The sequence below is a fragment of the Odontesthes bonariensis genome, chromosome 12 (assembly GCF_027942865.1).
Source record: "Odontesthes bonariensis isolate fOdoBon6 chromosome 12, fOdoBon6.hap1, whole genome shotgun sequence".
Taxonomy (NCBI): Eukaryota; Metazoa; Chordata; class Actinopteri; order Atheriniformes; family Atherinopsidae; genus Odontesthes; species Odontesthes bonariensis.
The window spans coordinates 24280802-24307045 of record NC_134517.1 but is presented as its reverse complement, the minus strand read 5'-3'; the positions used below and the strand labels follow the sequence as shown (position 1 = coordinate 24307045).

The 26244-nt window shown below is 41.2% G+C and overlaps 4 protein-coding genes across 5 annotated transcripts; 2 read left to right on the top strand and 2 right to left on the bottom strand.

Annotated features, from left to right (window-relative positions):
- Positions 1–2965: 2965 nt before the first annotated feature.
- On the bottom strand, positions 2966–14774 carry sona (SON DNA and RNA binding protein a). 2 transcript variants are annotated; one of them, XM_075479809.1, is made up of 10 exons: positions 14620–14774; positions 11571–11664; positions 11008–11215; positions 10586–10653; positions 8648–10507; positions 8086–8434; positions 7292–7821; positions 6654–7132; positions 6436–6528; positions 2966–4884 (listed from the first exon to the last, which is right to left on the bottom strand). In XM_075479809.1, exons 2-9 carry the CDS (start codon positions 11596–11598, stop codon positions 6454–6456), a joined length of 3597 nt encoding a protein of 1198 aa, XP_075335924.1. In that variant the 5' UTR covers positions 11599–11664; positions 14620–14774; the 3' UTR covers positions 2966–4884; positions 6436–6453. The 2 variants fall into 2 exon arrangements, with proteins under 2 accessions (XP_075335924.1, XP_075335925.1); XM_075479810.1 differs by lacking the exon at positions 8648–10507.
- A 1321-nt stretch (positions 14775–16095) lies between these two features.
- On the top strand, positions 16096–20484 carry ercc1 (excision repair cross-complementation group 1). Its single transcript, XM_075479807.1, has 9 exons — positions 16096–16260; positions 16501–16911; positions 17125–17228; positions 17356–17455; positions 18053–18129; positions 19107–19206; positions 19441–19512; positions 19882–19950; positions 20040–20484. Exons 1-9 carry the CDS (start codon positions 16201–16203, stop codon positions 20100–20102), a joined length of 1056 nt encoding a protein of 351 aa, XP_075335922.1. The 5' UTR covers positions 16096–16200; the 3' UTR covers positions 20103–20484.
- Positions 20485–20491: 7 nt separating this feature from the next.
- Positions 20492–23765, top strand: LOC142396753 (protein arginine N-methyltransferase 2-like). The gene is given in 7 exon segments (XM_075479806.1): positions 20492–20780; positions 21835–21906; positions 21908–21955; positions 22124–22211; positions 22214–22268; positions 22821–22885; positions 22888–23765. Coding segments are annotated over 7 exon segments (1068 nt in total). The 5' UTR covers positions 20492–20744; the 3' UTR covers positions 23592–23765.
- Positions 23766–24144: 379 nt separating this feature from the next.
- Positions 24145–26181, bottom strand: LOC142396755 (uncharacterized). The gene is made up of 2 exons (XM_075479808.1): positions 25954–26181; positions 24145–25627 (listed from the first exon to the last, which is right to left on the bottom strand). The coding sequence occupies exon 2, from the start codon at positions 25568–25570 to the stop codon at positions 24542–24544; it is 1029 nt and encodes a 342-aa protein (XP_075335923.1). The 5' UTR covers positions 25571–25627; positions 25954–26181; the 3' UTR covers positions 24145–24541.
- Between the last annotated feature and the right edge of the window lie 63 nt (positions 26182–26244).

Genomic DNA, 26244 nt, shown 5'->3' with positions numbered 1-26244 from the left:
TCAAAGTGGAGGAAGGTTAGGAATCACAGCTTTTTCTATTGTCAACCCTGTTTTCTTGGAGTGTGTTTTGACTCATTAAAATTACCATAAATAAATTACTAAAAATCCAAACTGTTGATAATCCTTTGCAATATCTGTCTTAAGTCTTTTTGAATAAACTATTTATACCCCAGCTCATCTTGACTTCCGGGCTCACTCACAGACTCTTACAGCCTCTCTGAGATGTTTGTTTATACTCATTAATGTTGCTGACCTGTTGCCGGTGAACTTAGCTCGGAGGTGTTCATGTGAATACATACCGTGTTCAGCCTTTTCTGGAAGCATCTGGTTTCAAAGTCCAAACGAGTATAACACTTTCAAAGTTTCGTATTACTTTCAGTTAAAATCATTTACAGTTTACACAGCATCCCAGCAGGTTTGTATTTTGTTATTTCCATATAAAACATCTCCCGAGAGAAGGCTGGAATACCGTGTAAATCAGGGATAAGGTAAAATAAGAAGGCTTTCCGCTACTCCTCCAAAAAGCAAATGGGAAATAACATAATCCTTTGCCTTTAGACAGTGAATAAATGTTTTTTTTTCTTTAAACAGACTGCTGCTCAGAAAGGTGTACACTGTGGGTAGTAAAGATGTTCACATAATTTGTTCATTTTTCTGTAGAAATTGCCAATTAAATCAAATTAAACGCAAATTAGAAAGTTCTCATTATCATCGTTTTGTATGCGATGTTGGCTTTCCCACAAGATGGATACAGAGGGCCTCATTCAAGATTTATTCCATATAAGATACTTTCTTTAGCGATGATGTTCATGTAATCCTTAAATATAGAGGCAGATATGAAGGTAAAGTTTAGGAAACATTTCCCTGGCCTGCCGTTAAGCTTCTAAAGAAATATGTTAAAGGCTCTATCAAAAGTATCCAAAGTTTTACCAGCAGAATTTGCTTCAACATGTAAGTCACCAATAAAACAAACCAACAAAAAGAGAAGTAGACCTCAGTGTAAGAAAATGGAAATCATCCGCTACCAGTCCAAAGCTAATCATTTCCGACAATCATAATGATGAAAAGGCCTGTTTTTAACCATTTTATCCAATGCTGATATCGAAGCCACAGATTAAAGACTTTCCTCAAGAAGACAGGCCTGAGTTATTCATTTTCATTCAACACCTTTGTCAAACAGACCGCAAAACATAAAACAGAAGACCGAATGTGCCAAATCCTCAAAACCTATTTAACTCACATTTCCCACACAATCTCTATAGCTTTGAATTAGAGGAATCACAGGAGTTCAAAACTGCACATTTCACTGAACAGATACCACATTTCTTAATGGAACTCTGCCTGCATACCAAAATTGCAGAGGAAACAAAGAGAAAGTGCACCACTTACAGGAGGGATTTATAACTACAGCTTATCTAAATCCAAATCATTTTCTGAATATTAAAGCACCCAGTACATCACATGGCAACATACGCCCATTTCAGACTATTTCATTATCTTTTACACAGGCAAAATACATCACAGCAGGGATGAAGCCCCTCACCACTGCTACTTCATTTAACATTCAAGATATGAGCCCGTTCATAACCAGCAGTGTTTGATTGTAGTGTTAAACAACATGGGCGGTAATCAATAACTGTTCATACAGAAATGATACGTGTCTTTGTTGTTTGGAAAACCTAAGATCTGAGAGACGGGACATGGAGCACGAATTCTTATGAAGAAGAAATTATTCTTTTAGTAAAAATGTTTGTCATTGTGTGGCTTTGGTATAAGAAATTTGAATATTTACAGCTTAAACACTGCAACATGAATTGAACATAGTTGAACATATGCTGGATGCTTATTCTGTATTGGTGGTTAGCACCGTGGCCTCACAGCAAGAGGGTTCCAGGTTCGAATCCCGGCCTTTGGAATGTTCTCCGGCTTCCTCCCACTGCCCAAAAACATGAATGTCAGGTTAATGGGCAACTAAAAGAGAGCGTGAATGGTTGTTGGTCTCTGTGTGGCCCTGTGATGGACTGGCAACCTGCCCAGGGTGTAGCCCGCCTCCCACCCAATGGAGGAATCGATGTATGAACCAAGTCTCATTTTCTCCGTTAGATTCTTTAACACCACTAGGTGGTAGCACAGGATTGAGTGGAAAATCTAATTTATTACAGATTTGTTGTCATCTCAAAAGATTAATATTTTGAGTTATATTAGTAACTCTATCAACAATGGACTTTTTAAAAAAAAATTCTTAGGTGTGTCCCTTAAAAATAATCATACTGATAACGATTAACATATTATGTACTGATAATTTCCTCTCAAATCTTCTCCAATCCCAAGATATGGTCAGTTAAAACAACTTCAGCAGAATTGCTGATGAAAAAAAAAAAGAAATAGCCAATTTGCTCCACTTAGACAGCCTGGCGCATCCTAGCAACAAAGATATCCAACACCATTTATTGCAATTTTCAGAGGGAAATGATATTAGCAGCCCACCACACAAAGTCTGAACTGGGGGCTTTTTGTTTCCACCACGATGCATTTCAGTGCTGGAATGGACTGCGGCACGACTTCTGACGATTCTCAACTCTGGGAGATTTTGAGGCTTTAATAGCTCGTGCACAACTTATATTTAAGCTTTAAAAGGAATATATTGCGCATGATGGTTTCAAGAAAGAGTTTCCTTGTTGTTATATGCTCTATGAACACCATGAAAGGAATGTTCTGCTCATTAAAAAGCTACCATTTCTAAGCCTAAAGACGAGAACACCTTCCAATCAAAACTGTTCACTCTAAGCCTGTATTCACATAACGATCTTCAGGGTTTTAGTTTTTGAGATTTCCATTGCTGTCAAAAAAATTTAACAACTACAGTTACTATACATCATTATTAGATATGTAAGGCATAAGTAATCCTAATCTTAAACTTATAGAAACTGGCAACTGTAAAAGAGCATAAGAGGATAACAATGTATACAGATTGTTGAGGTTTTTAATAATCATCAACACATTTATGTACAAAGCAAGCAATGTCGTGTTCAAATGACCAAAGCGGAGAAAAAAAAAAGAAATCCTAAAATGCATTTTCATATTTTCCTGTCATTAAAATAGCTGAAGCTTACCTCAGAGAATCATTTCAACAGTTATAACAGTTGTACAGAGCAAGGATAATTAAAGTTTGACAAAGCCTTCAAAGGTAATCTTTACAGTTTAATAACCCTGGGCATGGGAGAGTGGAAAAGTGAGATGGAGTCACATTTATTCCCCTCTCCTATCAATGAAAATAATTGTAAATGATGAAAATGAATTTAAAATCAGAAAGAATGTGTCCCTTACAGTTTCCTCAAAAGCACCAAGTATGTCTTTGTTCTTCACTTACCCAATAAGACAAATGCATTTAACCTGGTACCCACAAAATACAGTCCAGGAAGAGCAGATCTTAGCTCTGTGGGTTAAATGAAACAGGCTTGTTAGGCCTTTCGTGTTTGCACGTCAACAGACATTCTCTCTCCTGTTTGCCACCTGAATACAGTACTGCAAGATGTGTACGTGTGATGAGCCTATTGTTCTTTCTTCAAAAGAAGAATCTCCAGACAAAGACACAAATTGTCTAATACAGAAGAAGAAAAAGAGAATGGAAAAAAAAACCTGAAATTAAGGTTTTAAAAGTGTCAACAAAACAAACCACCAAAAAAACAAACAACAATGGCTACCTTTTCTGTAAAGTGTATTCAGAAACTATAGTTCTAAAGAGAATTCTTTCTATGGACCTAATAATCACCTAATTTACAATAGTCTCAAGGAAATGTCCGTGTGCATTTCCTTAGCTCGGAAAAACTCGAAAAAATGTACATATAACTTGAGCTCATTGGTGAGCTTGGTTCACGTATCTTAGAGGGATCTGCGCAGCTGAGATATATCTGATAATTCAGGATATCAGAAAACACCCGTCAATGAGCAATGTCTTCTGTTTCAAAATATAATCTCTGCACTTCCTTGAAAATACCAAAAAGTATTCTTTCTGTGCATCTCAAAGGAAAAATGTTGATGCTGTAGGTGTTGAAACTCTCAAAGTTGTCCATTCAAATTTAGAGCGAAACGTCCAAAAATGAACCAAATGAACAACCAGATCAGTGTCAAAGATCAGCTTGGCGGTAAAAAAATGAAAGGCAATCAACTCACACCCAGGGTAGTGCCAACTGAATTATTTGTTTTAGTTCTTATTTTGCAGCCAATATATTCAAATGTCCTGTTCCTTCAAATAATCAGATCTTGCATCCTGCTTCCTTTACGCTGAAGATCCTAATTTGAGTAATTATGACACGTGAGGATTTACTATCTCTACCTTCATCTGCATTATTTGTACATAAAACCAGGGACTACAGATAACTAAGGGGATTACAGAAGAACAAGTAAGCAGTCTCCACTTAACACAATCCTTGGGAAAGCAAAAAGGTCAAATAAATTTAGAGAAACTTAGAACTTGTACAAAAACACTCGCACCACTACTTAGTTTGGTTTGTTTCCTCTTCAGTCTTTATAACTGTCTGTTGATGTGAACAGCAGCACTGAAGGGATGGTGGTGAAAGTCATTTTATATATACACACACGCACGCACACACACACATTATGCTCACTCATACAACTGCGCACACCTCAGTGTGTCCAGTTTTCTCAGTGGTATCACAGGTAAAAAGTCTCTCGCTCTCATACACACATGAAACAAACTGGGGAGCAGAGTGGAGCAGTGGCTGCCGCCGGTGATGTGGCTGCGACAGCCAGTGTGTGCCTCTACTCTGTGGCGACGTCGTCGGGCTTAAAGAGGGAACTGTGGGAAAGTAAGTCCTTCTGTAAGGAATCCTACATTTTCCTCCAGTCCTTTGAAAGGAGTAGCTGTGTGCAGAAAAGATGGAGAGCATGTCAAAAATTTAATCAGACCAAAAAAAATTCAAAAAAAATCCCCATTTGATGTTTACACAGCACGCAATCTTCCACAAGGCAAACAATAATAGTCAATTTAGCCAATACCTTGGCAGAAATGAAGAATAAAAAGAAATCAGATGAGTCTGAGACAAGTTTTAAGAAATAGTTATTTCACTACAGTATTGACCCCTTCAGAATTACCATGACATGCAGGTCTAAATAAGATATGTAGATTTCAGATTTTTTGAAAAATAAAAATCTCAAAAGCTGCATAGGTTGTGATAGGGTTTTTTAAAGAGTCCAACAAATTACTAATCATAAAAAATGGATAGAGAATGATTATTCCAAATTATGGTTTGAAGGCGAACTCAGAATCGGTTCTTTCCGTTTCAACCATGAAAGGTCTCGCATCAGCGTGGACAAACTGGTGCGACAGCAGCACCAACTCTTTGCTGGGCCAAAGCAAACAAGCTCTTGTAACAGCAGCTGATGGAGACCAACCAGTCAAACGAAAAATTACAGGACAATAGAGGGGGGGGGGGGGGGGGGGGGGACTGAGCTGCAACAGGGATGTGAGGTCGAAGGAGTAGCTAAAGAGCAAAAGCTCATTGTTCATTTAGTCTCCTTGATTTTTAATGTTTCAATATCACACGTCACATCTGTCAAAACAACCAAATGTGTGAAATAGAGCAACATTCAGTCCCCTTTTTGTCTTTTTAAAAACATTGTTGGGTGCTTTAATATCATTAGCTGGTAATTACAGATCCTGCTTGAAAAAGTAGGTAGAAATCTTGTTTGCAATGCCATTCATAAATACTAGCCAGGGTTTGGAAACGCTCAAATTTCATAGCAGGCTATTCATTTTTTTCCATTTATTTCAAAAACAAAAACATTTGATTGGGCTTTTGAAGCAATTACCTTTCACTCAAAGACATTTTCTCATGTGTAAGGTGATAATTAAGGTTGTATAATACATTTGTATAAAATTATTTGTGCTCATTCAAAGATGGGCTGAAACACTAACTGTTCATTTATTTCTTAGAATGCATATTTTATTAGTTCAGATATTTAAGGAAGAAAAACTGACAAAAACAATCGGTATTGACCACTGGCCAACGGCCAAATCATTATTCTTAACGGCGGTATGGACCCACAATTTCACAATCAGTGCATCCCTGCTTAAAACACCAACTGTTGTTTAAAACAGTGTTTAGAAACTACACTAGGGGTTTTAGGGAATCAGTGGGAATGAAAACAAGAGAAACCCTGATCTGTCAATATAAATCTTCCTGCAGAGTGTTCTTCTACAGAAATTCGGAATAAACAAGTAGGTGGTTGAAATAGTATTCGAGCAGACAGCTTTGTAATAGCTCTCGAGCTGTGGAAAATAAAAATAGTTCTAAGCTGGATCTTTAACCAGAACCGGCTGTAACACCAGATATGAACCGGCATTAAAACCGTTTCGGTTGGAAAGGGGTAACATGGACAAAAACATAAGAGGAAAAAGATGGGAGATTTTACCTCTTGGACTTGGTGGTTTCAGTTTTCATCATCTGAAACATGTGGTTTAGCAACAGCCATCTCCTCTTTGCTATTTGCAATCATCTTACATTTCTATCAAAACAGGAAAAAAAAATATAAAAATCAGTTACTTTGTAAGGAACTATATACATAAATACCATCTGCATCTTAACTACAGTCACAGATTTCCCCCCCTCCCTAAAAATATACACATTTACCTCAGTAAGCTCCTTGATGGTATGTATATTGGCCTGCTGAGTGACCTTCCTCTTTGCTTCCTCAATGTGGTCGAGGTTAAGAGATGGTGTTGGAGGGGCAAGGCACGGGGGAGGCTTGTTAGTAATTGTAGGGAGTGGGGCAAGGGGAGGCATAGCCGCCAGGGCACCCATGTTGGTCAAGGCAGCCGTCATTGTGGCTGCTGTCATACTTGCCACAGCTGCACTCATGGTCATATTTGACATAGTGGGCATTCCTGGAATACTGGTTAACCCCATTGGACCCATGCCGGACATATTCCCCATCCCCATGCCCATTGGAAGAGGTAAAGGTAAAGGTAAAGAGATGGGGGTAGGAGATGGAGTGGGCAGAGGGAGCTGGAGAATGGCTTTTGGCCGAAGATTCTCTGGAATGGGAACCCCCGCCTTAGCACACATGGCAGCAGCATTAGCCTTTGCTATCTCAAGTAACTGGTCTTTATCTGAGGAGAGAAGAGGTGAAAGAGAGACAGAGTGAAGGGTAATGCAACAGAGAGTAAGTTAGTAATAAGGCAGGATTAACTCTCAAATCGCAAAATTGTTGCATCAAGATCCATACATGTCACGACAAAGTGTCTTTGATTACAATATAAATGTTTTACCCAGATCAGTGAGTCTTGGAGGCGTCTTGCTAGTGCTGCGTCGTGTCCGGGACCCTGAGCGGCGCTGTTTACGCAGAATAAGAACTGGTGAGTGGCTAGGTTCCCGCTTCCACCTGTCCCTCCTGTCAAACGAACGACTGCGAAATACCGGGCGCCTCCCGCGACCGCGTGACCTTGACCTGCGTCTACGATCTGAGGAACGAGACCGAGATCGCCTGCTTCGGTCGACTGATCTGGACCTTTTCCTCCGACCTGTGGAGCGGCTCTTGGAACGCTTACTCCTGTCAGCAGACTTGGACCTCCTCCTTCCTCGAGCATTTGCTGAACGGGAGCGAGATCGTCTCTTGCGGGCTTGAGAGCGGGACTTGGACCGCCGGTTTCTGGTTCGTGACTTGGACCAAGAACGCTTATGGCGCGTGGCAGAGCGGGACCGTGACCTCCGCCGTCGGGCAGGACTCCGAGATTTGGATCGTCGTTTCTTCTTTTCTGATGGAGAGACAGATTCTCTTTTCCTCACTGGAGACTTGGACCTGAGGAAAGTGAATAATAGGACTGATTAACAGTAGCCCAATATGAAGCAGTTATAAAAAAAAAAACAAGCAGAGAGGCATTGGTGCTCAAACATTTGTGGTGGCTTACATTTCTTCAACCCATTTTATTTATATCTAATGTTATACAATGTTAACATTTGATGAGCGTCTTTCGTGTCTCCATTTAATAAGGTAACTGCGTTTAAAAATTTGGAGGACATGACACTTCTTGAATGACAGAGTTATATGAACATCAACACAAACCTGGACAACTTTCTTCTGGATGTAGACTTGGACGCTGAAAGAGAAAGTTTCCTGCAATCGGGAGGCGAGCGTGACTTGGACAGCTGCTTCTTCGGTAGCTCTGGTGATGCAGAGCCTGAGGAGCTTCTCTGGCTTTCAGACACCGTTTTGACTGGAGATTCTTCATCTACATCTGACCTTTCTGAGCCATCTGAAGCATCTGGGCCTGGGCCTGGGCCTGGGCCTGGATCCTGGGAAGCAGATCTGGACCGGCTCTTCAAGTTAACGGGCTCATCCTGCAGCTGTTCTGTGGTGGAACATCCACCTTGGGGGCTTGGCTCAGGTGCTGACGGCACTGGTTTCAAATCACCTGCAAAATGCATGCATATTAAATAACAGTCAAATATGGATTTTCTGGGGGGGGGAAGAAACACTTAAATATATCCAGTGAGTCAAGTCATTGAACTCCAGTGATTGCCAAGATCAACACGAGTAAAAGCTCCGTTGATAAGTGTACTGGTAACGATGTTTTGAAAACAAAGCTGAGTTATCGTAATTCACCCAGAAATGAAGAGGCTCTCACCTGCTGTAACTAAGCTTTCAGTTCCTCCATTTTCTTCAGCTGCTTTTACTCCAATTGCTTTCTCTGTGGTTGGAGGGGGAGACGACGTCTTCTCTTTAACAGGGGTGCAAGAAACAGACCTGGCAGAGGATGAACTGTCATCGCTTGATTCAGACCTGGACCTGGACCTGGACTTGGACTTGGACCTGGACTTGGACCTGTTCAACTCTACAGAAGCAGATTTAGACTTGGACCTTCTTCCACTCTTCCTGGGTGATTTTGACCTCTTGACTGGTGGTGGTGACCGGTGCCGTCGTGACAATGAGCGGGACTTGGATCGTTTGCCTGACCTTGGTGGGGAACGATTTCTTCTTGCTGGGGAACGAGAACGCTTTCTCACTGGTGACCGAGATTTAGATAGTCGTCGGGAGGGAGGGGTTCTGGATTTGCGGTGGCTCTTGGATCTGGAGCGACGATTGCGCTTAAGCACAACAACGGAACGTGATCGAGTACGCCTGTTCCTGCGGAGTGAACGAGATCGAGAGCGTCGGGATCTGGGGAGTGGTGACCTTCGGCGTCTAGATAAGGACCGACTCCTAGAGCGCCTGCCTCCTGCACGCCTTGCAGGTGACCGTGATCTGGAGCGACCAATAGGGCGTCTAGTTCTAGAGTGGGAGCGCCGAGGTCTCGTCACAGAACGTGACAGCGACCGTCTGCTAACTGCTCCACCTCGCCTAGGTGAGCGGGTCCTGGAACGCCTTGTGCCTGCTCGGGAACGTGACCCTGACCTTCTTCGTCTCCTTGGAGATCGCGACAGGGAAGGAGATCTGCGCCCGCCACGTTTAGGAGATCGTGACACCCTTCTTTTGGGAGAAGGAGAACTCCTGCGTCGTTTGGGCGAAACAGACAAGGAACTCCTACGCCGCTTAGGAGACTTGGACTTCCTTGGAGACTTTGACACCTTCTTCTTGGGTGTGACGGAGAGAGAGGTAGATCGAGACCGATTGCTTGCTCTTTTAGGAGACTTGTGGGAGGAAGAGAGTGATTTTCTCTTAGGTGACACAGAGGGTGACTTGGAGTGGGACCGCTGTCGAGACTTTAGAGGAGTTGAAGATAGTCTTCCCTTTGAGGTTGACCTGGAATGGCTTCTTGACCGCTCCTTCACAAATTCTGTTGTTTGACCAGCGGACTGCTGCCTACTGAGAATAGGTGATGGTGACCGGCTTGGGTTTGATTCTGACTTGTTTATTTCTACTTCTAAGCCCCTAGGAGGAGATGGAGACCTGGATGAATCATGCTCCTTCACCTTTTCCCATTGAACTGAATTGGTCTGATCTTTCAGAGCGGGGTCTTCTCTTGGGTTGGCACCTTCCTGTTTCGGGATGATGTCAGGCAATTCCTGGGCGTGGCTGATCATACCATTTCCGTGACTGCCTTCTGTCTTAACCTTAACTGTTTCCGTCTGCGTCATCTCATCCTCGCCTGCAGAGGGTGGTCTCATATCCTTTTGTGGTTCATTGGTGCTACCACCCTTTCCTCCAGTGGAGGTCACATCCATCTCAGTCATCTCCTCTTCCTTTACTCCAAGCAATTCAGGTTTCTGCATGATGATGGGAGCTTCTTTATCCTCCCCTCGCTTTCCTTTTGGAACAAGCCTGGATACTGGTTCTTGGAGGTCAGAGGCAGCAGCTGGAGAATATTTACCATCACCTGCCACTTTACCTCCTTCACCTTCAGACTCAGAGCCTGATGCTGAACTGCTTTCAGATGGAGAGCGAGATGGGGATTTCTTTTCATCTTTCTTTTTCTTTTTTTTCTTCTTTTTGGCAGCTTGTCTTTTATGTTTTTTGGATTTTGTCTCTCCCTCCATATCCACACGATCTGAAAAAAGTATCCATAACCTTTGTATTTATCATTTACTTTGAAAGGAAATTATTATTACAAATTTGTTTGCTATACCTGTAATCCCATCTTTTTTGCCGTCCTCTTTATGTTCTCCAGCTCCAGCAGCTGCGGCCAGTCTGGCACTAAAAAGAAGAAGAGAAGGTTTTTTTTTCTATATCATGTCTAGAGGCTTCACTTTGCTCAGATAATCTTCCATGGCAAAGATGGAAAATTTGACTTCTAAATAGATTCTGACAACAAAAGAACAAAACTAACATAGCACTGAGCTTAATTTGTAGCTTTTGTTTAGTCAGCTTTTGTTCAAAACCTGGGACAGTGAGAATATGGGATCACAATTAAAAGAAAGTTATGCCGAATTCAATAGAATATATGAATATATATCCATTTATCCAGTCACTGAAAACTGCATATGTAGTTCAGAGTTGGCATCTTATTTACATTTTTGACAGACTAATTGAATGTTTAGTTTTCCTAACCTGGCTCTAGTGGTCCTGACTGGTCTCTGTGGAGGCAGGGGCTCCACATCTGACTCCGCACCAGATTCTGAACTGCTCTCCTTCTCGCCTTTCCTTCTCTTCTTCTTTTTCTTGCTCTTGTGTTTTCTGTGCTTCTTGTTTTTTTTGTGTGGCGGTTCAATCCCTTCCTTGGCATTCACGTCATCTTTCTCCGGTGCTTCATCCTCACCTGCACAGGAAAACAGTATTTCTTATTCATGAGCCTTCAGCATCCACCGTGCAAAACCAAGAGCAAATTGTCAGGAATTTGGGCTGGAAAAACACTGACTGCTAAGCCTGGGTGGTTCACATCGTGGACAGGGCAACACAAACAGTAACACCAGAGGCACACAAACTCTTAAGTTGTCATTAGCGTGGGACTTCGTAAGATTGAAATGACAAGATTTTGGGTCCACAAAATTTATGCGCCAGCAATGTGAAGAAACATCCCATCAAGATATAGCAGTTAGGTAGATAACCATGAAATCTTCTAGGAAGCAGCAGTAAAAGAAACTAAACAGAAAAGGTAAAAAATTAATTGGTACCTGAAGGAATGCCCAATGCACTTTCCATTATGATGGTGCTGCAATTTTGTAAGACCCTCTTAATCTCACTGGTGTGCTTTTGTATCAATCAATGCTGTGGAGGAAAACAAAGGTAATGTCACTTAAATTTACAATATGCTTCTGCAAAGCACTTGATTGTGTGTTTCACGTTCAAGATTTGACATACTCTCACACCTAAAGAAGCAGAACTACCACACGACATGCTTGCCTGCCATTGAGACTAGGTTTCAGAGATTTGCCCAAAGGCATTTCACCACATGGAGGGAACCAAATCTAAACCACAGCTATCCTTATAAACCTTAAAAATCCAGAGTGACACATGTACACAGAGTCCAAAACTAAAACCTGACTTGAAACTCTTAAAAATAGCTTGTAGATCTCTATGCAATAAAAGTAACGCAAGGTAAAAACCTAAGAAGCTCCAAGTAGCTTACATCAAGATCTACCAACAAACTATGTGCAAGTATGGGTACCAACATAGGAACACATTAGGCAAGGTAAAATATTTATGGGACTACTTTGGAATCAAAAGTATTTGATTGTCTGTCATTCATTTATTTAATGTATATTAATGTACTATTCATTCATTGTCTGTTCAAATAAATAGAAATGTGTTTAGGCAAAATATGGGAGATATCTTCAAATATAATAAGTGCTTAACATTACTGCACACCTAAATGATAAAGCTAGTTACGTTCACCCGATTTATTCACATAGCTTTACTAAATGTACAATGACTAATTTAAAGAACAATAAAAATATACACAAATCAGAATTAGAGCTGATCTAATAAACGGAAAGTAAAGACAAGATATTGAAAATGCAGGAGCAAACCGTGTATCAGTATAATATGCACTATTTTCACTGTAAACTTGATCTTGTTCCTTGTCCATTCACAAACAAGTAGATAGATTAATACTGATGTCAGTAAAAAAAACTCAACTAATGTAACCCAACAAAGTAACTGTTATGGTCAATGACTTAGCTAGCAAATGAGACTTTTTACTAGGCTTTCAGGACACATATGTAAAGTTAAATAACAAAAGAGGAGTATGGGGTAAGAAATCGGTCAAAAAGAAACATGCATCCGTGCAAGTAATCCGCGCATATTTGGGAAATGTGTGCGTCTTTGGTTGTAGTTGACCATAAAATAAATATGTGCAATCTCTAAAAATGAGTCCGTCTGTGTTTATAATAGGTTGTGTTTTGATATTTGTCAAAATACGAATTGAAAAGTTACGACATCAAAAAATACATACACGAATCGAAAAGTTACGAATACGAATTTCTCAAGTGCAGGAAAGGGGACAAAAATCCGTCATCGCTGACATCATCACGTCACAGGCATCACCAGCAGAAGAAAATTCAATCACCCCATCAGCGCGACCATGATGCTAGAACATATTTTGACTTTGACCACAGTGCGGACTCTATATTAACTATACTATACTAGTAAATATTTACTGGATTGCGTTTGTGATTTAAAGCATGACACAACAAGGGGCTTCAGCAGCGGATGAACCTGTAAGTTAAAGATATTTTCCCATTATTTTTTGTGTATGAAATGCGCTGTGAATAAACTTGGCTTGTGAATAAACTTTTAGAGATTGCACATATTTATTTTATGCTCAACTACAACCAAAGACGCACACATTTCCCAAATATGCGCGGATTACTTGCACGGATGCACGTTTCTTTTTGACCGATTTTTTACCCCATAGAGGAAGAGCAGTGAATAGTGATGTCTTAAAAGAAAACAAATTCTCCAGTTTTGTAAGTGCAACAGAATGCCAACATTTGAAGCTCCAAATACACTTGCTTTTAAAGACTACTGGATGATAAATACCCAGTGATTGCAATCGTTAAGCATTAAAAGTGAGCCATTATAATAATGATTTCGGGGACAAAAAAAACCCAATACAGACAACATTATAAACCAAAGGTGGAATTTCTTGCAGCATCCACCAGACGAACCTGAAACATAATTATTTATCCAAACACGTGGCATAAATTCATGAAAACAGAGGTTCTTCATTCAGTCTTAAGATTTCTTTGAAATTGCGATCTGACAACTTCAGTCATTTCTATGTCAGCCATACGCTCACTGAAAATGTCTCAAATGTTTTAGTTTAGCTTTTTTAGAGCAAGTTAAAGAAAATAATTCTAGTGTAATATACGCTTGACTGAAGAACGCAGTCGCCCTGCACAATAGGTAAAGTTATATCATAACCCCCAGGAATGAAGAAAACGTAAGGACCGCCGCTGTTCAAAACCGCTAGCACGGAAGCCACACTCTTCCTATTATCGCGTGCAGCTTTTCCGTGCGGAAACAATCTACACGCTTCAATATGTGTTCATCCGAAAGAAACTTTGCAAAAAAAAAAGAAGAAAGAAACAGAGAAAAACAAGAGAAATAAATTAAAATACATACTCCGGAAAATAGACGATACATTTAATGGCCACCTAGCGAAAAAATGCTAATGCTAACCTCGTTGAGGTACGTTTCCCAACATGCTTTAAATTTTAAATCTGTGAACCGGCTAACTTAGCTACTCAATTCCTAACTCATTGTGCCCTGCAAAGTTACACTCAATTAAAGGCGTGCACGCATTGAGCAAAAGCGACATTAATAGCCAACTTAAATGAGAAAGAAGTTCAACTCAACGTCAAATCGTAAACACGTTAGATAACGCTGACCAGGCCTGCTTCACCATGGCTTACATTCAACCACTAACGGCTGCAAATGGATTTAGCCCAGTCAGATCTGTTTGAAATATTACAAAGATGCACATATTTTAAGCTTTCCCATATACAGATAACTAATTGGACAACGCAGAGACGGTAAAAGCCAAATAGGCAGCTTACATGCTGTGGCCTGTAAGGCAATTCACAACCAGCTCAGACATCACCGCTAGTCAGCTCGTATTCAATTGGCTGGTTACTTTGCTAAATCATTTAGCTGCTGCTTGTGTCAGCTAAATACATTCGCCGGCAAATCACATCTGCTTATTATTTAACAAATAATTACCCAGTTTTTGTTAGATGGCTGCAGTTCCTGAGAAGAAAACGCCAGATGGCTGCGGTGCTGAATTGCGCGAAACCAACCAGTCGTTGAATATGCTAACCGTTGTCGTTAGCTCACTCTCTGGTCCGCCATGATGGAGAAAGGTATCCCAACATGCCATGCTGCGCGGTTTGAATGGCGGCGTCACTGTTTCCTAGACAACTGCGGGCTTCTTCGTAGTAAACACATCAAAATCGAAAACCACAACGAATCTCAGAAAACTCTGTACATATTAAAGTGCATACTTTTGACTTAATCTTGAATATATTCACATTTAACGTGGATAAAGATTTTAAGGATTACAGCTACATGCTTAACATTCTTTTTTTTTAAATTGAAAAGTTGCCTGTTGGATAGTAGCATAGGTGTGGTCTATTCTTTCATTATTTATTTTCATATTTATATTATATTATTGTGTACAATTTCCCTTTGGGGTAAATTAAATATTATTTATCATTTTCATTTCATGTCCTCATCAATTTAACATATAAAGGCTCTGGAGTTGCTTTTAAATGAGACATCTATTATTTGTCGTCATGAGACCACAACGTGAAATGAAAGCTGCTATTTCGACTTGGTCAAATTAAAATAAATCCATTCTGAGAAAAAAAAAAAGAGCACACTCCGAAACATGGTCTAGAAAGCCACAGAAGATAACATTTGCTCATAATAGCCAAGAATAGCATGATTCTGACTGATAAGATTAAGATAAGCCTATAATAGAATGAATGACAGAAGAATAAAATGGAGAAAACATATGGAGGCAGTGCGATGGCATGCATGACTTCCACTAGTGCTGGTGTTCTTTGATGATGTGGCAGATGGCAGTAGCAGCTGGATAAATCCTGAAATATTGTGGACATGTACTCAAAACAGATTAATTTAAATGGAGCAAAGTTCATCGGACAAGACTTTACAGTGTATATGGACAAAAGAAACCCCTGGGTAAAGAGGGTTTTTACATTTTATTGTTTGCAATACCAAAACCCGCTCTTCTATTGGATGTGCATCATCTGATGATACTCACTAAAATTGATTTTCAAAATTTCAAAATGAAATTCTGTTTAGTACACTAAGTTGAGTGCTAATTAAGTTATGAGGATACCTGAATGGAAATGTAATGGTTTCATTTTTGTTTAGGCTTGAAAACGTGCATTTACAATAACAGCAGTTATAAAGTTCGACTGCCACCGTTTGTATGTAATTTAGCACAAAAAAAAGTTAGTTCCCACTTTAAGTTGAGTTTATGACAATGTGTCTTCTTTTAACAGCAACAAGGTAAACGGTAACAAGGAAATAAAGCACAAAAAGAAGCCATATTGTTATGAAATGTGTGCTGAATGTGTATTATTTATTTTTAAGGACCGAAGACTGTAAAACAAACAAAAACTGTCTTTGATAAGGACTGTGCTTTTATTCTGGTGGGATTGTTCCGGAAATGTCAAAGCTACTCCCTGCACTGTCTGTTGAGTGTCGTTTGTACAAATTTAATCACGCTTATCAGGAGCATGTGATAATTTGAAAAGTATTTATCAGTTTAAAGACATGAAGAAAAGGTTTCACATCAACCTAGATGACTCTGCCTTCACCAAAGAAAGAACACCGGTCTGTATTTGTTTTTTTTTATTGTTAATTTGGCGGCTATTTAGCTATGAGGCTAACTGACAAGCTTTTCAGCCCATAACAACAACGTTTATTTCCGAAGTAACTTTTTAAAATGAGCTCATAAACTTCGCAACACGGCATTTCGGTCGGGTTAACTTTGTAAAATTCAGAGTTTTCATTTTACATGATTTTAAGTTGAATTTAGTGCTCAGACTGACTTATATTTTAACTGTGTTCTAGCCAAAGCCACAGTTTCAGCCTGTTTCCAAAGGACAGCAAACACCGACAACATCGGCTTCTCTTGCATCCACTGTAAATCCTGCTCCTAAGTCAGCGGACCAGCCCCTGTCCTATGCAGAATACATCGTTCAGAGTAAGAGCAATGTGGCTGCTGTTCCACAGAGGGATGCTCTATCCAAACCGCTCAGGACTGAAGGTGCTGGTGTCTCCAGTCTAAGACAAGAGGATCCAGAGTCCATGTCCTCTACTACAGAAAGGTGCGAAACTGCTCAGGACTCTGTCAAAGGGACTGAAGCTCAACCCGAGGAGATTAAAACGAGTGAGGACAGCTGTCAAAAGTCAGACCCGAGCGTTAGCCTGGGTCCTAAGCCTGTGGGGTCTGGGAGCAGCATTATCGTCAGTCCTCGACAGGTGTGCCAATTCATGTATAAGTTTTCACTCTTACAACAGAAACCGCATAAAAATGAACCATATCCATTCTGTTCACATGTTTATTTCAGGTACGTCATAGTTCACGTGTGCTCATCGTCTTATCCTATTTCTCGATTTGCCTGAAACAAACAGTTTTCAGCAACAACATCAACATCGCACCTGTATTTATTTCTTTTCACTTTGCTTGTTCAGAGGGGAAATCCCATTCTGAAGTTTGTGAGGAGCGTGCCATGGGAGTTTGGAGATGTTGTACCCGACTACGTCTTGGGACAGACAACCTGTGCACTCTTCCTCAGGTGGCTTTTTCACATTTAATACTTTTTGATGAGCATATTTTGGGGGGATTCACATTTCATGGCTACGAACTTTGTCCTTACCCACATTCTCTCTCCCACTATATTGGTTTTGGACCCACATTTGAAGTCTGAGGTACCACAACCTCAACCCAAACTACATCCACGACCGTTTGAAGCAGCTTGGCAACACATTTAACCTACGTGTGCTTCTAGTTAGTGTAGATGTGGTAAGCATAGATGTTTTGTATCATTGATGGTGGACTTTTAATAGTAAAGTAATATTAGCAGAGCCAAAGAGGATATAGTTTACTTCATGTATCTATTTCTTACATGTTTCATGCAAATGGACAACAAATATGGAGACAAATATCTATGTTTCTGTTATCTTGTGACAGAGGTTAAGAATCGCAGCTCTCAAACGGGTAGTTCTATCTTTTATGAAAGAAAGCCGACAAGAATTAAAATGTACGGCGGCCTATTATTGTCAGCTTTGACAGAGTAGTGACTGTAATGCAATCTGACCGTGTGGATGTATTTATCCGTGAAGTCTATTTTTTTTTCTCAACAGAATTAGTTTCACTTGAATAGGTGTAACTGAATGTGTGCAGCTGGTGGCTGTTTTTAGCATCATGTGGCACAAGAAAAACAAAAATGGGTGTCAGATGTGACAATTGGAGGAAACTGTATTATACAAAGAAGATCCTCTTAAAGAAACTTTGATATATCTGTTTGCGACACATCCTCAACTTGCATTTATAAAGCCACAAGAATTCATGTTGTGTGTTTTGTTTTTTTAATTTTGCTCTTGCTATTTTGAACCACAGAAGGATCCTCATCACGCATTAAAGGAGCTGGCTCGCATCTGTATAATGGCTGACTGCACTCTCATTTTGGCTTGGAGGTAAAAACCTGTAACAGCTGAAACATACGAGTGTTCTGGGAAACTGTTTTAAATTGTGACTTCTCATGAGCGAGCTTAAGGTCCTTAAAGGAGAACTCCGGGGCATTTGAAGCGCATTTCCATTGCTAGAGGTTGTCAAATACTGATAGTAGGACACTATTTAAAACATTACAACAATACATGCCCAGTAATATTGTTGTAATGTTTTAAATACTTGAACGCAGTTTTTCTAGAGAAGATAATTGTTTTGTATATGGGATTATCGTCCATCGACTCTTTTGGGCTTTCACATGCGCGAGCCTACAACTAACCGGTGAGTTACATGCTGTTTATAAAGTTGTTTTGTAACGTCCCCATGCCAGTAATGTGAGAACCATGCATATGGTTTTGATGGTAAGGCTTGTGACTTTATTGTCGGATGGTTTATAAAGTGGTGTGACGTTTCTGCAGTGTGCAAGTTGTTGCTTTACGTGGAAGGGTTAGCGCTTGCCCCTTAGCCACCACGTATTAGCCTCGCACGACAGGCTGAGCGAACAGCGCGATCTCCACACAGGGAGCGCAGATTTGCACCTGTCTGTGTCCTACTATCACTATTTGACAACCTCTAGCAATGGAAATGCGCTTCAAATGCCCCGGAGTTCCCCTTTAAAAGCCTTGCCACCTTAAAAGTATGTCACCAGAAGATAAAATTGGACTTTTCTGGGTTTTTTAAGGACACAACCTGATGTTACATCAGTGGTTCCAGGACGAAGATGAGATCTTGTATCTCAAAGGGACCTTCCTGGTTAGACTGAGAGCAAATAAATGACCAAACATGTCTTTGACACTGTAACCATTTCATCATAAGAGCCCATAGAGATTATGTTTGATTCAGCTCCTCCTTTTTTTGTCTGACTGGTATCAGAGAGTGGAAACCAGCCTTTGAGCCTGACATTTTCTCCGCTCTGTTTTGTATATTTTTCATGTTGAATCTGTAGTCAAGAAGAAGCAGGGCGCTACCTGGAAACGTACAAGTCGTATGAAAAGAAACCAGCTGACCTCCTGAAGGAGCAAGTTGAAAAAAACTACCTGTCAAAGGTGTGTGTGGAGATACCCTTTTGATTATTAGCTATTTAAAGGTTATTGTTTCACTTTCCGCATTGACGTTTTGCCAGTCTGAAAAGTTATGTAAACATTATAATACACCGGACTGAATGTGACACAAGCAGAAGGAAAAAGGCATGGAAAATATCTGATGGCAATCAAAATTTTTGCAAAGGTCTTGCAGGAATGCGGCGTGATCCAATCTGGATTTCCTATGTTTATTTAAAGGTTACAGATTGCCTGACCACTGTGAAGTCCATAAACAAAACTGATGCCATTACCTTGCTTTCCACTTTCTCGGTGAGTACCAATGAAAAAAGAACCACGCCAACTTAACCAGAGTTACCCGGGCCAAGTTTAAAGTGTGAAAAAGGTTACTGATGCTATTATTCTGCTTATGAAGACGTAAATGTGTTTTGGCATTTCATTGTGAAATTTGCTTGATGCAGACTCCCAATGATGAACAAAACAATGAATCAGAAATGGGGAAATTTCTCAAAAAGTGGTCAAATTGATACAGAGAAGTCAGACAGTATTTTCACTCCCATTAGCTGCAGTGTAGTATAATTTTTTAACTGAACTTTTCATTCCTCTGAGAGGAAATGATGCAGTTATTTTACTGTACAGAGAAGACACGTTTTTCTTCTTTTTGTTTTCACTTCTTTACAGTCTGTGGAGGGAATCATCGGTGCCTCTAAGGAAGACTTGGTACTCTGCCCGGGCCTTGGACCGCAGAAGGTTAGAGAGAATAAGTGTGCAGGATATTGACGTCCCAAGTGTCGATGGATTATTTACCAACTAATCATTTTGACATTTTGTACTCGCAGGCAAGACGGCTCTATGACGTGCTCCACAAACCTTTTCTCAAGTCAAAGACAAAAGACAGCTGAGATGCCTTACCAAGGATGTGTGACATGCTTTTCATGTCAGAGTTGGTCATGAAAAGCATTTAACACACAAAGGACTGAAGTAGCATCATGGACCGTCTTTATTGCAGAAAGAAATGTGAGAATAAGCAGGGAGTTGTTTTTTTTTTTAATGGAGTGAAATATTTTGTTTATCATGTTTGTTCCTGAAATAATAAATATTGCCTTTATACCCTAAAATGTCACTGCAAAACTAGTTATGGTGATGGGGAAAAGACAAAAAAGTATGTGATGAAGTATGTACGATTCTGTTTTATTACTGCTGTAGAAACCAACCAAATGTGACGAGGACCGTGAAAGGAATTCAAACACGTAAAACGCCTTTAATTCATTCATAAGGTAGCACAATTACACAAACTGAGCGAGTCTAGTTGTTCGGAGCGTGAATCTTTGCCAGATTTATTAGAGTTTTAAAATTTCCGACAACCGCAAAAGCACTCGTGGACGTCGAAACAGGAAGTGTTTACTATGTCACACAAGCGGGGTGTTGCGAGTTTTTACTCCTTGTTTCTTTGTAGCAACAAACACCGTTTCCCTATTTTTACATACTTAAGTTACTTTTTAAAAGAGAAAAAAAAAGTATTTGTGTACCAAGTGTCATAAGTTATGCTCCTGCCAGCTATCTGCGCCACGACTTTTCAGGTAAACAACCCACTTTGCTCACTTTTGCTACTCCCTCTGCTGACAGGAGGTCCACAAGAGGGAGATGTCCGCACCAAACCTCCACAAATCCCTTTCTGCCAAAAGTTTGGCATAGTTAAGATGAAGAACGTTACGTAGTTATTTGATTACAACATTTTATGTGTTTGCTTTCATTTCACGTTGTGATTTCTCATAACCGCCATTTTGTCTCATTATGTCACTTTTCACGGCAGTTCTGTGACCGCTTTGGCCTGAAGATATTCTATATTTCATGTTTGTGTGTCCAATTGCTTCTCGAGAAGCAATTGTCTCACCGTGAGCAGGCTCTGGAGGAGCTCTGTATTGCAATGTTTCCTTTGTATTTATTTGTAATAAAAACTTGCGTCTAAATGAAGCAACATAAAGTTGCCGGTGTCGTGACGTTTATTCACTCCACCGAGTGGTTTCATTTCTGGTATTTATTTGATCGTGTCTCGTGATACAGAGGCTTCCTCTGGAGATGTCGGACTGGAGCCGTACTGAGACGAGCAGGTGTTGTGTCTGCCCTCAGCTTGCACGGCCTTCAACGGTAATGCTTGGCTGATGGGGAATTTATGACGCGTATGTCACACAAGTTGTTGGTTAGGTACGCTGCAGTGTACAGGCAGCCAGGTGAGAGACTGACATATCGCAGATATCGCCGTGTGCTGCTATGAATTTGAGTCACCTGTTGACACGCTGGAGCAATAAAGCAATAAACTGGAATATGTGAACAGTTTGTTGTAATTCCTATCTTTGTTGTATTTTACCTCAAGACATTATACCAGGCAAGCCTTAATTAATGTTGGAGTATCGTGAAAATGTGCAAATGTTAGTCATCCCCTCCAAGATTTCAAATGGGGGTAAAAAAAAACAACTCTTAAATAAACATAAAATATGTTTATTACTAGCAACGGAATCAGTGAATAATTGAGAGCACCGCTCTGAATGTTGAGCATTAAAATGTTTCTAGTGCCATCTGCTGGTGAAGTAGTGTTACTACATGGTGTAAGAAAGTTGATCTGTTGCTCTCTAGGTGTATGCTGAGTACACCAGGCAGCTGGTGAAGCAGAACGGTTGTGAGGAGGTGGTAACAGTGCTCCAGGGAACGAGCTGAGGAGCTCGAGCTGCCGGAGCAGATGGGCACCTGCCTACTGGTAACCATCATGTTGCTCCCAGTACTGTCGCTGAAAACACAGATTGTTTTGATTATTGGAAGCTTTTTGTTTTCTCGACCATTGCTTCCATTATTGCCTTCTGTCATACCCTTCCACTTTCGACCCTTTTCACTGGGACTTTTTTTTGCCCATTTTCTTTTGGTTTAGTTTGAGTTCATGGTGGAGTCGGTTCTGGTGGCCAGAGACCGCTGGCTCAGAGATGGAGGTGTAATGTGGCCGTCCTCTGCAGCCCTCACTCAGAGAAAATGGCCTCCTGGGACAGGCCTTATGGCCTGGACTTCACCCCGCTCCAGTAAGATCTATAATTAGGCTGTTGACTCTGAACAATGCCCTCTCAATTGTCCAAGAACCTTTAGATCTCGAACCTACAAAACATTTGGTATTTTGTAATATGTTGCAGGCCATGGCAAACTTTTACCTCTGAGATTCTTTGTACCATTGCTAAAAACACGAGTGATAGGGGCAGCGTACTTTCTGTACTGTCTGGTGTTCATCATTAAACCAACAGTGATCATAACACTGATTTAAGGAGAGTAACGAGGAGATTTACTCCAAATTACAACATTTTGGTGCAGAAACTGTTTGAACTTCCATTTCATGCTTTCATTGATCGTATTATTTAGTGTTCCATTTTTAGCTGGCCTGTTGTCACAGTTATGGTTCAGTATGGGAACAGGTTTACATGCTGTTCTGGACTCTAGAAACATTGTCACATACACTAACTGAGCAATTCAACTGTTTATAGTCCTATAAATTCTTTTAATCATTTTCTGTTGTGTTAGATATTGTCGGTGTCAGCGAACTGATTTCCTAATCGGTTCTGAATTATATCCCATCTCTGTAGGCCTTTGGCACAGCAAGAGTTTTTCACTAAGCCAAAGTTTAGCCATCTCATGGAACCACAGGATTGCTCGCTGCTCCCTTTGACGTCATCTGCCTGGACATGTGGACTCTGCAAGTGGGAGACCTTGAGATAAGATGCGGGTTTCATCAATAGAAACTTGATTCAAAAAGAACTTGTTTCATTTGTCAGGAAATGAAGGGTGAGTTTCAGTTGTGTGTGAAAAAGCCTGGAGTTTTCCATGGATACACTGCCTGGTTCACTGTTCCTTTTGAGAGCCTGGAGCCTGGAGGTGCGACAGTGGAGCTAAACACTGGACCAAACTCTGAGTAAAGAACACAACAAAACCATCTTTAACACCTTAAATGAACACATTATTTAGAAAAAAAAAATAAAAATAAAAAACATTGGAGAGGCCTTATTACTCTGTTCATGCTGGACTGACCGGTCAGTTTATATAATGGAGACTGCATCAGTTGAACCGTTGTCCTGCGCAGAGACGCCACGACTGTTACCCTGAACTGGAACATCAACAGCTGCACAGAGGATAGATGTGACTGCCAGGCAAACATCTTACTGTGTACTCATACCCACAAAGCTGAGCTAGATTGTTTTTACAGAGTTGTTCATTTGTTCTTTTTAATCTTTAGGTTGGGAGAAAAAGTTTCCCCATGCGGAGGTGACAGACTGAACCGTCAGCATGGACAATCCACAGAAAACCATTCTAATACATCCACTCTTCTGACCTGTTTTCAAGTGTGGCTCAAAGGTTAATGTTTAATCTGATTGCACATTTAAGCCTCTGGTGATAAGCCCGATGGCCACAGGACCAAGTGGTTACATACTCTGTAAGAACAAAACACACCCACTCAGAATGAACTGTGGGGACATTCTGCATGTGATCAGCAGGAAAACAGGGAGGAGGCAATGTTTTTTTTTTTTTTTTTAATGAAAGATGGTTGCTAACATGGGGCTTTTTCCCCCATATATTTTAAGCCTTGAGATGAAACAAAAGACAAGGCCACATTACCTTTTCATGTTTAGTTTACTTGCCAAGCTTAACTTTCCTATTGTTGTACAATAAGCATTCTTTTACATTGTCATCAGCACTTACAGTACATACTATGACCTCTGAGGATGGGTTTACATGGATTTTAGAAAACAATGGTTTCAGATCTTAGAAATTTTTTTCTTTACAAGATCGGAGGGAAGAATACATGCCGCTGGGATCCTGATAAGGTTTGTGTGCTGAACTATGCATGAAACATACCAGACATACCAAGTGTTGCAGTGAGATGCTTTTTAATGGAAACAGGTTAAGAGATAAGAGAAAAGTGTCACACATTCCGGCTCTTTACGCACTTCATTTTAATTTAGTTAGACCGATGTTTGGGCCGGGCAGGTCTCCTTCAAGTCTAACAACATTTTTACGTCTTAAAATATGTTTTAAAACCACAACACTGTCGCGCTTACAAGGATAATTGTTAACAATGACATTCTAAATAACAATACTGTACAATTCGTAAACCCATGTCGATTCAAGTTAAATAAAAAAACATGTTGGGGCTTTTTCCAACTACTTGTTTGCTCTTTGTCTCTTATTCTTAATTACCCTCATTTGTGAACATGTGAATTGTTAAATGAAACCGATTGACACAACTGTGCTATTAGGATGTGCAGCTTTGGAACAGCTATGACCCCCTAGTTGCTTCTCAGCCTCTTGGTTATGGCTCAGTCTTAGTCTTTGCTTTCACTCTGGAGCGCGTGTTCACCTCTGAGGATAAAGGTTGAGTGGTCTCAGAAGATGGAGGCTTGGAGAGTGGAACAAACAAGGGTGGTTTAACAACTCTGTCTTTAACCTCCTTATTTTTCTCCTTTTTCTGCCTCAGGTGCTTGTCGCAGTGGTTTACAAATGTATCCAGCTTGACAAAGGTCTTGTTGCACACCTTGCAGTGATACGGTCTCTGTCCTTTCTTCAGGCGGATGTGCAGCCTGATGTACGATGAGCGCACAAAGGTGCGGCAGCAGACGCCACACTTCAGATCCTCCGTGCTGCTTTGTGTCCCCTGAGACTGGTCGGGTGGTGGTGGTGGTGGTGGCGGTGCGGGTGGTGCTTTGGTCTGTCCGGACGCCTCCTGAGCCTTGTGAGAGAGCAAGAGTGACAAAGATCGAAAGCCCTCTCCACACTGCTCACACTTGTACGGCCTCTCCCCGGTGTGTATGCGAACGTGAGCCAGCAGTCCAGCCTTCTGTGTGAAAGATTTGTCGCAGTAGGTGCACTTGAAAGGCTTCTCCCCTGTATGCAGCCGACGGTGTGTCTTTAGATGCGAGGCGCGCCCGAAGGTCTTCCCACACTCGGGGCACTTAAATGGCCTGTCTCCACTGTGGATTATCCTGTGAGCAATCAGGTGGGAGGACTGGTGGAAGTACTTGCCACAGATGCCGCATCTAAACTTCCTCTCCTTGCTGTGGGAGGCGAGGTGAAGGGTCAGGTGGGCGTAGGAGATGAAGGTTTTGGAGCAGAGGCTGCAGCTGTGAGGGTCCAGGCGGATGCGCCGGTGGGGCCTCCGGCCATTCGGGCGGCTGCTGCTGCCGCCTACCCGACAGGATGGACATTTAGAAGGACTGTCGGTCTCCTCTTGTTTAGGAGCAACTGAGGCGTCTGTGGAGTCGGGCCGTGGGAGACTGAAGCTGCATCCACAGTCTGAGCAGAGCCCAGACTGCTGCTCTTTGTCACTGGTTTTATCCAGCATTCTGCCATCTACAGCCACAGCAGGAGGGGGAGGGGGTCGCACTGTTTTAAAGATGATCTGAGAGGGAAAGCAAACACACACAACGTGCACCAGGCTTTAGTGTGAGGCAGCTTTTAGGTTACATAAAGCACCTACGAGCCGTTTCCCACCCTATCGGCTACAGTTGCATTCACTGATTTCTGCACCACGTTTTGTTTGTCAGTCACGATCGTACTGTGTGGTTCCTCGGTATGTGGACCAAACAGGTGAAACATAACCAGAAAACGCCTAATAAGACAGCTTCCTTAGCAGCCTGTCATCTGAGCGTAGGCCCCGCTTCGTCGTAAACAATGCGGAGGACATAAAGATGCGACTTAAATCAAAAGATCAAAGCTTTTACATACCGTTTTTCATCCTCCCTAAGACATTTAGCGTGTGCTAAGTTGATTTAACTGGCGAGCACATTAAAACCCAACAATAGCGGATTTAAGTAACAATGGGGGGGACTGCTGGGTCGTACGGCGTCAGCTGCGTTTTCCTGGAAGAAGCAGCCCGGTTTCTCTGATCAAACAGGGCTGCAGCATCATCTAGCGAGCGGCGGAGCAACTGTCCTGCCTGTCACCACATTAAAGGGGCACAAATGTAAAGAGCTGACTAAGTTGGGGCAGAAAACAAAATAAAAATCACATTGCACA

Excerpts from the sequence above, each read along its gene's own strand:
- sona (XM_075479809.1), bottom strand. The coding sequence starts at position 11,598 with ATGGAAAGTGCATTGGGCATTCCTTCAG. Across the intron at positions 8,435-8,647 it reads TGAAAGCTTAGTTACAGCAG|GTGATTTGAAACCAGTGCCG; the intron begins GTGAGAGCCTCT and ends TGCATTTTGCAG. Across the intron at positions 7,822-8,085 it reads TCCAGAAGAAAGTTGTCCAG|GTCCAAGTCTCCAGTGAGGA; the intron begins GTTTGTGTTGAT and ends CACTTTCCTCAG.
- ercc1 (XM_075479807.1), top strand. The coding sequence starts at position 16,201 with ATGAAGAAAAGGTTTCACATCAACCTAGATGACTCTGCCTTCACCAAA. Across the intron at positions 17,456-18,052 it reads TTCTAGTTAGTGTAGATGTG|AAGGATCCTCATCACGCATT; the intron begins GTAAGCATAGAT and ends TTTGAACCACAG. Across the intron at positions 18,130-19,106 it reads ACTCTCATTTTGGCTTGGAG|TCAAGAAGAAGCAGGGCGCT; the intron begins GTAAAAACCTGT and ends TTGAATCTGTAG.
- LOC142396755 (XM_075479808.1), bottom strand. The coding sequence starts at position 25,570 with ATGCTGGATAAAACCAGTGACAAAGAGCAGCAGTCTGGGCTCTGCTCA.